General features: G+C 44.0%; 6 protein-coding genes across 6 annotated transcripts; 5 read left to right on the top strand and 1 right to left on the bottom strand.

The window, feature by feature from the left end:
- Positions 1-74: 74 nt before the first annotated feature.
- SS1G_03169 (predicted protein) lies at positions 75-1,806 on the top strand (the record flags this gene model as incomplete). Its single annotated transcript, XM_001595031.1, has 5 exons — positions 75-124; positions 257-287; positions 334-438; positions 578-718; positions 1,663-1,806. 5 exons carry the CDS (start codon positions 75-77, stop codon positions 1,804-1,806), a joined length of 471 nt encoding a protein of 156 aa, XP_001595081.1.
- A 3,339-nt stretch (positions 1,807-5,145) lies between these two features.
- Positions 5,146-7,578, top strand: SS1G_03168 (hypothetical protein; the record flags this gene model as incomplete). Its single annotated transcript, XM_001595030.1, has 7 exons — positions 5,146-5,275; positions 5,328-5,449; positions 5,595-5,635; positions 5,686-5,931; positions 6,112-6,433; positions 6,969-6,993; positions 7,244-7,578. 7 exons carry the CDS (start codon positions 5,146-5,148, stop codon positions 7,576-7,578), a joined length of 1,221 nt encoding a protein of 406 aa, XP_001595080.1.
- Positions 7,579-8,041: 463 nt separating this feature from the next.
- Positions 8,042-8,227, bottom strand: SS1G_03167 (hypothetical protein; the record flags this gene model as incomplete). Its single annotated transcript, XM_001595029.1, has 1 exon — positions 8,042-8,227. The coding sequence occupies one exon, from the start codon at positions 8,225-8,227 to the stop codon at positions 8,042-8,044; it is 186 nt and encodes a 61-aa protein (XP_001595079.1).
- Positions 8,228-8,288: 61 nt separating this feature from the next.
- Positions 8,289-9,039, top strand: SS1G_03166 (predicted protein; the record flags this gene model as incomplete). Its single annotated transcript, XM_001595028.1, has 3 exons — positions 8,289-8,380; positions 8,481-8,682; positions 8,815-9,039. 3 exons carry the CDS (start codon positions 8,289-8,291, stop codon positions 9,037-9,039), a joined length of 519 nt encoding a protein of 172 aa, XP_001595078.1.
- A 666-nt stretch (positions 9,040-9,705) lies between these two features.
- SS1G_03165 (predicted protein) lies at positions 9,706-10,062 on the top strand (the record flags this gene model as incomplete). The annotated part of the gene is made up of 2 exons (XM_001595027.1): positions 9,706-9,770; positions 9,975-10,062. The coding sequence occupies 2 exons, from the start codon at positions 9,706-9,708 to the stop codon at positions 10,060-10,062; spliced, it is 153 nt and encodes a 50-aa protein (XP_001595077.1).
- Positions 10,063-11,130: 1,068 nt separating this feature from the next.
- Positions 11,131-13,046, top strand: SS1G_03164 (hypothetical protein; the record flags this gene model as incomplete). The annotated part of the gene is made up of 2 exons (XM_001595026.1): positions 11,131-11,180; positions 11,261-13,046. 2 exons carry the CDS (start codon positions 11,131-11,133, stop codon positions 13,044-13,046), a joined length of 1,836 nt encoding a protein of 611 aa, XP_001595076.1.
- Positions 13,047-14,869: the final 1,823 nt, after the last annotated feature.

Genomic DNA, 14,869 nt, shown 5'->3' with positions numbered 1-14,869 from the left:
CGCTACGTTTCCTGCCATAGTTGCAATTACTGTGACTGGAATGTTTGTTGCGAGTAATTGGTATGACTTAATCCATGGCCAGTCTGCGATGGCGATATGAAGCCACTTTTACTGGCGAGTGGAAGTAATTGATAATTCATTGTAAAAGTGCGATGTGCTCGAATTGTTAAAAAAGAAAGATATCGAGAGATTAAAAAAATCGTGGGCAGTATAAGCAAAGTTAAATATCTGAAGAGTAGTATCTATTGTTCAACAGAGAGGTTTTGCAGCTTCTGAAATCCTCCGAGGTAACTGGGAATACTGATCATTGCCCAATTCTGCCCTCCAAAATAGCGCGATTGGGATGGAAGTGATACTCTGAAAGAAGAAGCCATGTTCCAACAAATGATCTTTCCGGGCGTGTACAGCCAAGAATATGACGAGGCAGATAAAATTTTGGTAATAGACCACTTTCAAGGCAGTAGATGAATTTGCTTTGAATCTATTCCTTTTGCCTTGGTGCCCGTGAGGAGGAAAGCTTTATGGTACGGTCACTCGGAATCATGCTAACAAAGCCGAAACGACTCCCATTACATAGCGAGATTTTGTGTACGAAGATATAAAGAGGCAGAGCTCTGTCATGAAAGAACTAAGCTCAACCAAGACATATTTGCGAGATACACGCCAGGACAAAGATGAAAACGCGATGCATGCAACTTTAGCTATTATCGATGCCATTGTATGACGATGCACTGTGACCATCAAGCAATCTTTGATGCAGACGACACGGGCTTGCATGGAGATATGTGTAAACAAAGTTTTAAATTTTGTTTGACTGTATGATATGAAATGTGAAACCTTCTTTTAAGAAAGCTCTATATGAAAAACGAATGACGCAAAGCTGTAAAATCTATAATCCAATCTGATGCCACATTTCCAGAAATGTCATGACATGATAAAATGCAGCCAACAATTGAAAACCATAAACTCTCTGCACAAAAAATTTTAACACAAATGTACCTCGAACCTCCTCAATTCATTTTATCGAAAGCCAGTACTAAATCCCCAGATACACCTCATATGCAGTAGGCCAGAACAGACGAAGTTATCGAAGGAGTTTGTTGACTAGACGATACGTTAGAACTGAAATGAAACTCCAATAGATATGTAGATATTGACATACTCAGTCATAGTGGTGGGATCCGACTTTGACGCATTGCACAAGACAATTAGAACACCGCAGATGGCCACATTCCGGGCAGCCCGGAATTTGCGTGGTCATTCCCGATGATTTATAGTTATGCCTAGCATCACGGCACGCACAACAAGACCACACCCATACATCGGCTTTTGGAGCTGATTGAGCAGGCATTTCGAAAGCAAAAGGTCGGTTGTATCGAGGGAGAAGGGGAAAGGAGGTAATAGTCTGACAAGGCAGATATGGGGGGAATTGCTTTATCTTCGAGTGTGAGATTTCGTAAGGATTTGAGGTTGTGGTTGTATGAGATGCAGAGCGATGATACTGTAGAGAAAAGGCCAGGCAGAGGAGTATCAATATTTATTTATGTAGAATGATACCTCGCCCAAAAGCCTTCACCGAAGCTCTCGGTGTGCCGAGCCATCGAAATCATGTTCAGAATAGTAGGCTTAGCACTTTTAGACCCTAGCAGCTAAGTCACAGAGAATAAAAATCTTTCTGATCGCGGTGAGCTGGAAAGAGATGGGATCCGTTCTGCAAGATTTCTCATACGCTTGTCAAATTGTGATGAACCAATATATGGGCATCTTGCAATGATGGGGACAAGTCTTGCTGGAGGCGCTGAATGAGGGCTTCTCGTTTCGACGAAGTTCTCGGTGAGTCTTAAGCCCTTAGTGCACGGTTACCTAGACACTTCGAAGGATATGACGCTTTATTCTCTATAAATCGCTCGAGAGAATAAGGCGGGAATAAAAAATAGTGATTAGCGATCACATCCGGAAAGAAGCTTCATTCCCTGTTCATGAAATCAGGGCCCGGATAAATTTACACTCAATTAGAGTGTGTGATTGATCAACAAGGCTGCAGCAGGAGGTTGTACCTGCATTAGCTCATATTCCATCTCCGCCCACATAGCCCGATTTAGGCATGACGCTCAAAAAGCGGGCCATGCTAGCGTACATGTGTCGCTGTATGCCTAGGGCGGACTTTTCCCTAGGCAATCTAAATCCGAGCTCGGTGAAAAACGGTTCTGTTTGAAATGTTGAACATCCGCGAACGAGCCCTTTTTGGGCCCCAAAGAAAAAGACCAGAACCCAGTCAATGAGGATTAAAAATATTGAGTTGAGTTAAGAATAACCACCGCAAAAATGAAGACGGAGTTTTGATGTTGTATAGATGTGAGGATATGATCATTCGTACTCGAGATAATCATTCGTGCAGTGGAGTTGTAATCATTGCTGGTCGAGATCATGGCCCTCTCATACGGAATAATCGTTGCTAATATGCCAGACCTGATTGCAGAAGGGCTGTCCACACGGAGCATCCACCAGTTGCCATGTACACCCAGAAGTTAAGACCGCTAATCCTCGGCAATCCAGCTGTGAATGTAGCGCCAATCACAACCTTATCGTGGCTGCAAAGCATCTCTTAATACGGATGATGAGTCGAGAATGGAACGCCTAGGATGTTCAGGACAGAGTGAAGCCAAGTCCAATAAATGGGATTGGGGTCAAAGAACAAGACGATGAAAATGGTGTGAAGATATGTGTGGAAGCTTTAAGGTTCAGGCCTCCTTAAAGTTAGAATTACCTAAAGATCGGGATATTTGTCCGAGGGGCGTGTAGGATAACCCGATGAGCTTCAAGGTATTAGTGCGATCAAAGCATATATTTGATCCTTCGGTCACTGCCTGTAGTATTCCAGCCCCTCAAGACAGCACGCTCCAGATAGAGGCGGTATCATTGACGAAGCTTTTGAAGCACAATAAAATGGTAGAAACGAGCCAAAATCAGTCAGTAGCATAGCTTCAAAATACGACAATTCATGGATCTGACATGAGGTAGAGTAGCCACGGATAACTCCAATGGCACAGTCAAGACCAGAACTCTTCGATCGAGCTACATTCTTATTGTTATCAAATCACTAAAAGGGGGTAGATCTAGTATCGCCCGTAGGAACTATAGGCAGTTAGTGAGGATACAGATGAATTTTCCATCGAGCATGATGGATGGGTATAAGCAATACTTTATATTCGGTGGTACAAATCATAGGTAACCATAGAAGAGTATAGGCTTCAGTGTGCTTTAGAAGATTCAAGATCTTCTTGTGGTGGGAACAAAATCGCAGTAGATTCTCGAGATGGTTGAGAAAATGGTTGAGAAAATGGGGCAGCCCACTGTCTAATATACGCGATAAGACTAGGCCATGAAATCAATTTACGTACTTCAACCGAGACACAAATTGCAAATGGTGTGTCGGAGAGGCGACAACCGACGCATGGAATGTTCTGATGAACCGCCTGCTTCGATTCTGTTCGAGGCATCTTCAGATGTCAACAGCCTCAGATCTTCTCATGACCGTTATATAAGGATTGGAAATCGTTTGCGGCTCAACTCTACTGAGCAGCCTCGTCGACATTCACAACATGTTGGGGTCCCCTCCTAGTGTGTATTATCCATGTTAATGTGACTCTGGTCGTCGGATGAAGTCAGGGATTTGAGTATAAAATGGTGTGGAGGAAGGTCACGTCGGGATGATAACCAAGACGGATTTGCTCATGCGTGAGGTTTGCTGATGGAGTACGTCCAGACGAGCTAACAACAAACGTAACGAGGAATATTCAATGCTTGTGTATCTTTTACTTCGCTAAAGGCGGTTGATGCCATTTCAGTAAGATATTTGCTGCCAACATGAAGTGAGTTGAAGCTATTCTGATGCTTCTAGGCTCAATTTGATCGCCGCAGCCGATGATGATTATTCTATCAAGGCACCTAAGATAGGATGAATGACATAATTCGAGGGATGCTCAGTGTGATATGTTCCAGGCAACTTTGTGGAGATTGAAGCGAACATCTACCTACCTAGGGGCCCATTTTTCCAGTCTTGGATGCGGCGATAAAAAGAGCCCTATCGATAACATTATAAGAGCAACGGAGAATTTAGCTTTTTAGCGTCAACTATAGGATTCAGTCGACTTAAGAGGCTTCGTGTGCAGATATTGATAGATGTATGTAGAGATTTTGTCAATACAATTCATGTGGTCTGCTGACAAATGCGGCGACCAATTGATGCCATCACGTGTTCTCGGGTCAAATTAAGGTTAGTGAAAATAAGGTTACCAGCTTACAGTAATAATTAAATCGCTTTAAATACACAGTGGATCAATCTAATATCAATTCGTTCAAAAGCGACAACCTGCAATCTCTCAATGTTGGAAATCGGAATCTTGGAAACATTTATTTGAATCATCAATCCTCATTCCTCAATCCTCAATCTTGATATCATTCTGTAATTTGAAGATCCATAAACACATTACATGATCCAAAACTATCTCCACTTTTCTGTACTCTGTACCTTACCATGAAAGAGATGTTTGCTTACTCAATATCAATAAGAGTTACGATACCTTCGCTGAAAAACATACTCAAATACTTGTTGTAATGAATCGTTATTGCAGGTTCGGACATAGCTCTTCCCATTGGCATTCATGCCAACGACTGTTTAGTCATGTTGCACAGCGATATCGAACGCAATAGGCGTGCCGCGAATATATGGACTGCGCGGTTCATACCTTTCGTACTCGCCGGCGTGGTTGGATATTCAACGTATGTTGTAGTCGCCATTCTTTGTGGTAAGGAGCAGAACATTGCGATCTAGACTCATCAGCTTGCTAACATGTCGCTGTTCAGTGAATTACCTTTTGGTCGAACAGAAAAATACGAAAGCCGCGGTGCCTATACTGGTTATATATTTTCTGTTGTTCATCCTCATGGGCTCGTCTTTTTTCCGAGTGGTGTATATGACGACCTTCGATCCTCCCTACGCGCCACTGGGAGTCGGCGCTACAAGAAGTCAGCCTCGAAAAAAACAAAAAGATGATATTGGTGGAGAAGAATACACTTCAGGGAATCTTGATGCGTCTAAAGATGACCCAGATTCTCCTGGTCTCGAATTATTTTACACAAAAGATGTCTTTTGCGCGGAAAGGGATGGAAAACCTAGATGGTGTTCTGAGTGTTGCATATGGAAATTGGATCGTCAGCATCACTGTAGTGTTGTGGGAAGATGTATATACAAAATGGATCATTATTGCCCGTGGTATGTCCACCGCCGTTCTTCGCATCCTTGTGGCTAACAAATTTCAGGGTAGGAGGTCCTATTGGCGAGAATAATTTCAAGTTCTTCATCCAATTTGTTGGATATGCTGCCTTGTTTTGTATAAATACCCTTGTAGTGATGGCAATATACATTAATCAGCAGCGTGGCACTCAGGTATGACTGTTTTCCATACATTATTTTGCCAATACCGCCCGAATACCCTTGATAGAATTGACGATTTATTTTCCTCACTATTCTGTTCGGCAGCTGTGGAGATAAAAAATGGGACGTTGCTAACATTGACTGATTTTGTCATCAGGGCATTTCTGTCAACCATCAGTTCATTGCCGTTCTCGCATTGTAAGCCAGTAGTCATCTTGACATAATTGTTGCTGACCATAAGTATACAGAGCTGCCTTCTTTGGCTTATTCACTGGGACGATGTTCAGTACATCCGCGAGACTGGCTGTTGACAATTCGACACAAGTCGAAGACATCAGTAGATTCGGAAAGATCCATAGACTAGCAATACTAAAGCCCTCGCCTCAAAGATTGGCTGAAATCAGTATGACGGCCACCACAACACAAACGTATCCCGAGATCACGTATCCCTTGGATACTCCACCCCCCTTGGACGGCAGTCAGATAAATCGGCCGTACGTGAAGACTATCAGGCACGACCGATTATCCAAACCAATTCCACCGCAGGACGCAAGACGAATGGCCGGCGTTACGGAAGTCCCTATCAATGCAGCAATTGATCCAGCGCATGAGAATTTCCATGTCAGAGATTCGCGGTCAGAATCAATAGACGTCATTGTTGATAATTCGTTAAGCACTTTCCCACCATCGCAAAATGTCGAAACATCGACAATTGGCGAGCTCCAACCACATATAGAAAACTCTGAACGACTGAGTAGAGACCAAAAGGCTGTGCGCACTTTTGCAATACTTGAAATGTCTCCCGGGGATAATCCTTGGGATCTTGGATCTGCTCTATTAAATTGGAAGTCAGTCATGGGAGAACATTTTATGGACTGGTTTCTCCCCATAAAGAGAAGTCCTTGCTGTAACCACGAAAATACAGAAAGTCAATTCTCGATTGGTCCATCTGTGGATCGCCTTCGAGCGTCAGTCTGTTTCATTCCACCTAATGAGGTACGTCCTGAAAGACGTCGGCGACGAAGGAAGCCGAAGCAACTCAAGGAAGGCCAAGCTAATCTGCCTGGGCGCCCGAAATATGAAGACATTGGACGAAACACGAATGAAACAGAACTAGGAGACCTTCGCTCCCGCAATACTCGACATACATAGCCTAGATTCATACACACTTAATAAACTTAAAAGAAGGCCCTGTGACATGAAGCAGAGATATGTTTTGAAACCAGCACTTGCAATATATCGGATCGGCGTTGGATGGATTTCCATACCAGTATATAGAATCACTACCTACATGTAATCATTAATGTAATTTCAGATTAGAAAAGGTATGCCAACAGAGGGCTATATCCTCAAGCTTGTTGAGTCTCGAGAGTACTTAACCTACAGCGATACCTCCACCTCAGTTCATTGTCTCCACCATCTATAATCTTGCGCATCGCGATCACATCTGTTCAATGATTGCAAGCTCTAGCGGATTCCCATTTGTCGAGACAGCTCTCGTTGATCGTCGACTTATGCGAAGGTATTATAGTATGATCTTTTTTTCGCCTTCGCCGGTTTGTTAGTATACTAACAGGTGGTATGAACCAAAAAGCTCGCCTCTCGCATCTGTCACAGATCCTAACACAGATATTAATATATGACTAGCTTAGTCCCATTTTTAAAAAGCTGGATTACGTACAATGAGAATATGTTTCACGGGACGCAACTGGTCCATGCCCTATCTTGTCTTGTCTGACAACCGAGGACGTCGAATGGATGTTGCAGAATCGGTATAGGGATTCTCGAGATAGTTGACACCATTAGCGCAAGATCCAGCTGTATGCCAATATGCCTTCGATTCCATGATTCCCGACGGACTTCCAACCAATGCTTTGCTTCGGGCACCCGTACTTACGGCGACCAAGATGTCAGAGCTTCCGAAGCTTGCGACGGCAGGACACCATGCACAGTTTCAAGGGCTCTCAGTGAGAGAGTTTGTGGGTACTAAAAATGGCACAAACTTCGTCAACATTGAGGCTGAATCCAATTCGAAACATGGTACATGGTTCAACCGCCAGACCTTCCAGCAACTTCTCGTTAGGCTTGACGATGTTGAGAAATTATCGAGTTTGATTACCAGACAGGCAGGAACTTGTTAGGAGTTAATACTTAATCTAATTCACCATGAAAAGCCAGATGTTCTGATGTATAAAGTTGGAGATTACGCCTGAGGGTATGGATCGACTACAATCCAGCTACACCTATCACAGCTCGATTCCAGCCGTGGATCTTCGTGCCGATGTGACAGCAATGAACACAATGACCCTCGAGCATGATACTTTTACATGAAAAACTAGTGATCTTTGGAATATGCAGGATAAAGGAAGAAATGATTTTTAACGCCCCTAAGCAAACCCTTCCACGCCAACTGTCTATATGACCCCTATTACCAACTTCAATGGAAACCCAGCATCGGTAAACGTCGTAGAGAAGCAACACTTTTAAAATGAGCTCATATTCCTGATGAAACAGCACATCCCAGAAGAAACTCCATCTACAGTCGTTGCATCTTGCAAGTCGCCTCCCTCCCGCCACAACTCTGCATCACATCATTCCTATCAATTAATCATTCCCGATCCAAATTCCTCGGACTAGCATATTCGATGACGTGATGCATCTGTTTCCATCCTTATTGTTGAGGAACAGAGCAAGAGGTACAATAGGGGTGCGCGCAATCGGGACAGCACCAAGCCTACCTACTGCAGTCAATTTTCCGCGGGCAATGGGCATTGGCAGCATATCCACCATCCGTTTATGCCGGGGTATTTTGTTGCTGTGTGTGCAAAAATTGAGAATCTGGACCGTCAGTATGTGTTTCAGTGATGGGAGTGGTCTCAAGAGTCGAATACCTCAAGTCTTGATTATTTCCTTGTCGGCAAATTTCACTCTTTTTGCTGAGCAGTAAGCAAATGTTTGGGCTGGGAGAGTTTGATGCATGGAGAGATCAGCTGCGTCTTAATTTTGTCTTCCTTTGTTTGAGAGGTAGTGATTTTTATTCAAGCCACTTCGAGAAACGAGCGCGATTGATCACTTCGAAGAATCGCTGCTCCGAATACCAAGCAAGAATGTTTACCTTTCTGATGCCCTATCGCCAATGTTCCAAAATCTCACTCGGACATAACCGCCCCTCAAGGCATCCGTCATTCCTAGCGACTAGCCCTGGTGATTCTCCCAAAGCATTGCTGAAAAGTGGAACAGCTACTGTCAATATATAGTCTTCCCCGTGGTATGTCGCGGCGACGCATTGGAGGTTTGCAGGTTCGTCGTTGAGGAAGCTCTGTCCGCGAGACATCACTCTTTCCAGATTCCTCTGGGAGCCAACCTATCAGAATCAGGCATATCCTACCGGCTCGTGTGGCACCAAGTACTCCTGGCCTACGGCTTCGATGAAACGAGACCATTCTCGCAGTTACAGGGAAGCTCATCAAACAACTAAGCGGTGGATAATGGGCACTCGCAGTGTCCTAAAAAGTTGCGTGGGATTTGGGTCGAAAGAAGGGCTTAGTACATCCCGAAGTCCGTTCGTTACGGGAATCCATTTGAAGTGGTCTGTTGTCTGAAATTTTGTCAATACGCTTGGATATGACACAATAGTCTTGTTCTGACTGCATCATCGCCGTACCAGGTAGCATTGCCTTGTTCTGCCGTACCATCCTCTTGGAGCCGCCCTTAAGCTGCAAGTATTTTGAGAGATAAGCTGCATGGATTATGCAACTATACTAGTTATCTTAACATAAACATGACAGAAACAGGTAGCACCCAAGGTTATCTGCTTTAGAGTAATCTCAATTCATGCCAAATCCATGATGACAGGCATAAGTAGGTGGCAGGAAACTCAAAATTAATGATCTCAGTGTGATAAGGATTGTGGAATCAGTCATGATAAGGTCGATAGTCATCAGATTCTCCTCCGGGACTCTGAATGAAAGACTCAAATGGAATTGTCAGTTGATTCACCTTTAGTCTAACTCTTCTAAGACTTCTTCTACCTACGTCTTAATACAACAGAGCCTTATTCCGCAGGAATTTGATAGCGCGTCCACAAAAACTAATACATCACCAATCCCGAAACGCTCCCATGCATTGCGAGACTGTTTGTGTACCCGTCATTACAACCAGTCTAGTCCTCATAGTTATTCTCCAAAGCCACCCATCACAGCCCCGAGGTCTTGTTGTAAGTCTTTACCATACAGAACATCATCAACATTGAAATGCTAACAAATAATATGCCGATCGATGTTACATCCTGTTCCAAGTCGACCTCCCTTGCAATCCATCAAGCACGTCTTCGGTAAGTCCGATATGTCCTCTCAAGGTACCTTCCAATCCATCCTGCATGTCATTAGTTAGCGCAACGCCGTTGACCCTAACTCAAAAGTGCAGAAACTTTAGAAAGAATGCATGAAGATCTTAAATTTAGCCAAGCTTTCCATTGGCCCATGAACTTCTGATCCCCTTGAAGTTAATCACTTCCTAATCGCAAAATGCCTTGTAGAACCGGCTGTCAAAAGGAGATTGAGAATATAAACATGGACTTAGATGCTCGACTATCAAGGAAGGTACACCGGCCGATGGTTACATGAGAACTTGTTTATTCACAAATGCTGAGCTGATAATTAGCCTAAATCTTCCTCTTTACTGGGATGCAGTGTAACTTGTCAAGAAGAAAGACCATTCTTGCTTCATGGACCTCAGAAATTTCAACCATATGCGGCCTCAATGTGTACGTGCTACGCAAAACAACAATTAAGGTAGTAAGATATAGAGCAAAATGAGCCGAGGATTTGGTAGAAACAATATAATTATTTTCAGATGATTGATTAATTGAATATGGGTCCAGCTGAATTTAATCAAACAATTAAAATAGAGGTTTCTGTAGCTACAAAAAATAAATAAAAAAGTATGAGCTCGCAACAAGGTGGTTGCACAGTTGCATACCAAGCTATGCTATGACTTCAGTGTTTCCCGAGGCTTCATGGTCGGGGCGCGGTACATCGGGCAATCACGTCTCCCATTACAAAAAAGCAAACTCCAACGCGTCCTTATCAGTCAGGATCGCATTTGTGCTCTCTATTGACTGCTTCGGTATATATGAGCATAAGATATTCAAGATCAACTTCTCCTTCATAGGACAGTTTGCTTGGCAGTTACAGTCAATCAATCTATTCAACAAGCGATTGAGCTGATTGCTCTACTTCGTACCCAAGGTAGGACTCGGAATCATTTCACCATACTCGCGACGGCGAAGCCATACCTTGATATCTACTGGAACACAAATGGAATATCGCCTCTCCAAAGCCGAACGATTTCTTGGCGAAAGCTACTTCATTCTTCAGTTTTGAACTGAATATTCAAAATACGGTGTGCAATTCTTCACGACATCGCAACTAATTATTCGGATCGTTTAGACAAACTATGGCAAGGGAATAGCAATCTACAGCACACAAACATTTTTATCGAAAAGGAAACCTGAAGCCATGTCTTCTTCGCAACCCTTCATGCAGTCTTCCCCTCTTCAAGTCTCACCGTCGCGCCGCAAGAAGAGTCAGTTTACATACAGACAGCTTGCACAATTGGCTGTTTCTGCTACATCATGCCCTCTGAGAGTGATCGCACATCTTGACCTTGATGCATTTTATGCACAGGTTGAGATGGTAAGATTAGGAATCGAGGAGGAAAAACCATTAGCGGTGCAACAATGGTAAGGATTCTTTCTTTCATAATGGTTGGCAGTTATGTCTTTTAAAGGTAGAGTAAAGCTAATACACGGGTTCAATACAGGCAAGGGCTCATAGCTATCAATTATCCAGCGAGGGCATTCGGTCTCAATCGCCATATAAATATCACGGAAGCCAAAAAGCTCTGTCCGGATCTCATATGTCAACATGTTGCGACCTGGCGCGAAGGTGACGAGAAATGGGCCTACCATGACGATGCGTTTAAGAACATTGCTATACATAAGGTTTCTTTGGATCCTTACAGACTCGAGTCAAGACGGATACTAGCGTGTATAAAAGATTGTGTTCCCAACGATCTGCAGAGGGTGGAGAAAGCTAGTGTAGATGAGGTTTTCATGGATCTCTCCTCCCAAGTTCATGCGATCCTTTTGGAGAGATATCCAGAGCTGCAAGGCCCCGCTCCTTATGACGATTTGACAGAACAACTGCCTTTACCTCCCACGACTGTTCTTGACTGGAAGGCGGATGCACTGGTAGATCTAGATACAGATGAGACAGAAACTGATGATCCTGATTGGGATGATATAGCAATGCTTATTGGTTCTGAAATCGTACGTACAGTCCGGGCCGCAATACGTGAGAAACTCAAATATACTTGTTCTGCCGGCATTGCTCAAAACAAAATGCTTTCCAAACTGGGTTCCGGACATAAGAAGCCAAATCAACAGACAGTCATTCGAAATCGGGCTGTTCAGCAATTTCTGTCAGGCTTCAAATTCACAAAGATTAGAAATCTTGGAGGTAAGACAGGCGAGGAAGTCGTCAAACTATTTAATACAGATATGGTCAACGATCTTTTGCTTGTTCCCATGGAGCATCTGAAGCAGAAATTAGGAGAAGAAACCGGGACATGGGTCCACAATGTTATTCGAGGAAATGACACCAGTGATGTCAACTCACGAACTCAAATAAAGTCAATGTTGTCTGCAAAATCATTCCGACCTAGCATCAACACCCCCGAGCAGGCTAACAGATGGCTCCGCATTTTCGTGGCGGACATACATTCCCGTTTAGTAGAAGAGGGAGTTCTAGAGAACAAGAGACGACCCAAGACAATCAATTTGCATCACAGACATGGTGCCCAAACCAAATCCCGACAAGCACCCATACCGCAAGGAAAGAAGATGAATGAGACGCTCCTTTTCGAACTAGCCAAGACCCTTCTAAACCAAATCATGCTTGATGGGAGAGTATGGCCATGTTCAAATTTGAGTCTAAGTGTTGGGGGTTTTGAGGATGGCGTGAGCGGTAATATGGGTATTGGGGCGTTTTTAGTCAAAGGAGACGAAGCCAAAACTATGAAGAAGGCAGTTTTGCGAGACGCGACCGCCATTTTATCTGCGGAGAGATCCGAAAAGAGACGACGTGCAGGCGATGCAGGAATCCAAAAATTCTTCGTCAAGCCAGATAGTATTGAGGAGTACGACGATGATTTTGGCGGTGAGCAGAGTTTACCCGGATCACGCATGATATGTGAGGAAAAGGGGTCTTCATCCCCCACCGTAGATTCCAAGGCTGCATTTTCAACCCAGGGGGATGAGGCGAGCAGAAATTCAGAAGTATCAATCGGCCTCTCGGCCTTAAAACAACCACAGATCACAGAATTTTTATGCAGCCGCTGCAATCAGGCTCTGGATTGCGCGGAGGCATTTCAGAGCCATCAAGATTGGCATTTTGCCAAAGATCTCCAGGACGAGGATCGTTTGAGGCGTACATCACCAGCTCCTGCCACTTCCTCCGGCAACAAAAGGGGTGTCGCATCAAAGAAACGAGGCAATGGTCGTGGAGGCCGACCGGAGAAAGGCCAAAGTAAATTGACATTTGGATGATTAAAAAATGAAACTACTCTCACCGACAGCGCTCTCGCCCTATCCTGATGTGCCACACGATACTTTTCATATTGCATGCTGCCGCCGAGATTTTAAACAGTCGCGCTGATGGGCCGACCTTACGGACCCCGAAAGACGGCTAGTTTATGAGCGAACCATGTTCCGATACATTGTGCGACTGGAGCAGTGTGCTCACCTGGATTGCCCATCCTTGGATGCAATATGTTGTCCGGAAGTACAAATACAATCTTTGCAGAATAAGTGTCGTTGGACAGTGGAATCTGCGGAATCTTCTTTTGTTCTGTCGAAGGTACGAGTAACGCAACAATGATCACTTCTGCACTGTAATTCCTTCTAGAGGTTCAGCTGGAGCCAGCCACCCGGCCGTGACTCTCGCCCTACAAATAATTGGCAGGTTTGCCATGGATCCAGACTATCAGATTTTGCAAGCGACTCTCGTACTTGGATCTTCAGGAGGGTCATGCGCGATATGGAAAGCATCAAGAACAATAGTTGTCTCACCTAGGTGTGAAGCAATGGTATATGGATGAGATGGAGACATGCCACTAGCCCTACCACATCTGAGTCTTTCGCCTCCCGTCAGACATTCTGATCGGCAAAGTACATCATCAACTGTACATATACAGTAAGACGCAGAGGCATCCAGAGCTTTGTGCTTGTGAGAAGAACTAAAACAACACAAATATATTTATTGTCGGATTATCGGTAGGTCTACACAATCTACAAACGCCAGCCGCATGAGTTTGTTGTCAACATGCCTTAGATTAATCCATGTTTAAAAGTGTATGATGGCTTCTCAATGGACGCATGAAAATGAGATTTTAATGGCTGTGAACCTGTACATGAGGTTTATGGATTAGGCATCATTTGGCTGCGTTAGGCTGGGATGCATCAATACCCAACCCGATTGATTTCGCGCCACAAAAAAAATCACAGACCACCGGAGTACCAAGACCAAGACCACAACCTTGCCCACAAAACTGCAGGAATCACTGGCTGCCTTTCACTTTCCTGGATCCCTTCACAATCACCAGTTCCTGTTCGGTTGAAAGCTGTTCTGTTGTGCAATTCGAGATTCGGTATCGGTGGGCGAATGTCACATCTACAATTGTGTTCCTCTAACTGGCAGATTGAGATATTGATGTGACATTACAATACGTCCTGCGCACAACATCTGTGGGTAGGCATAACATAGCATATTCATGTAAGGTCAAGGTAGGTGAAAGCTTTCGATACAGATTTGACAAGAAGAATCTGACCTGACTGCAATAAACGGAGAATGTGGTCAAATGGGAACCTCGGCGTCGCTCATTACAGGATGGATATTCCCCTCTCATGTACTCACGCGTCATCCTCGATCACTCATACACACCACTGTACCATCTCTTCCCACACTTTTCCGCTGTAGTGGCAAGGAAAGAAGTTCCACTTTCTGGCAAAGTCGGCGAGGCCATATTCCCCAGAACCCAGAACTTATTACGTTGGGTCGTAGGTCGTAGGACCGAATCACGATGAAACTGTATTGTGATAGACGGATTTGAACCTGGATTGACCCAATAGTTCAGGCTTGAAAGATTCAAAATTGTGATGGGTTGATGGATTGATGGGGTGATGATAGGGTGAGATGTCAATTGTTTGAGAAGTTTTCTAATAAGTACTCCCAAAGAATGCCCTTAACATGAAGAAGGTTTTGTTTTGAGTTTTTTAATGACTTATGTCTTCAATTTTCATTGCACTTTGGGTGTGAAGATATGAAAGACTCTTGAAACTTGAACAATGCGAAGATTTATTAATCTATAATT

This window comes from Sclerotinia sclerotiorum, genomic scaffold (genome assembly GCF_000146945.2).
Source record: "Sclerotinia sclerotiorum 1980 UF-70 scaffold_4 genomic scaffold, whole genome shotgun sequence".
In the NCBI taxonomy this organism is placed as follows: domain Eukaryota; kingdom Fungi; phylum Ascomycota; class Leotiomycetes; order Helotiales; family Sclerotiniaceae; genus Sclerotinia; species Sclerotinia sclerotiorum.
The sequence above is the reverse complement of the archived record's forward strand: the minus strand, read 5'-3'. Positions and strand labels throughout refer to the sequence as shown.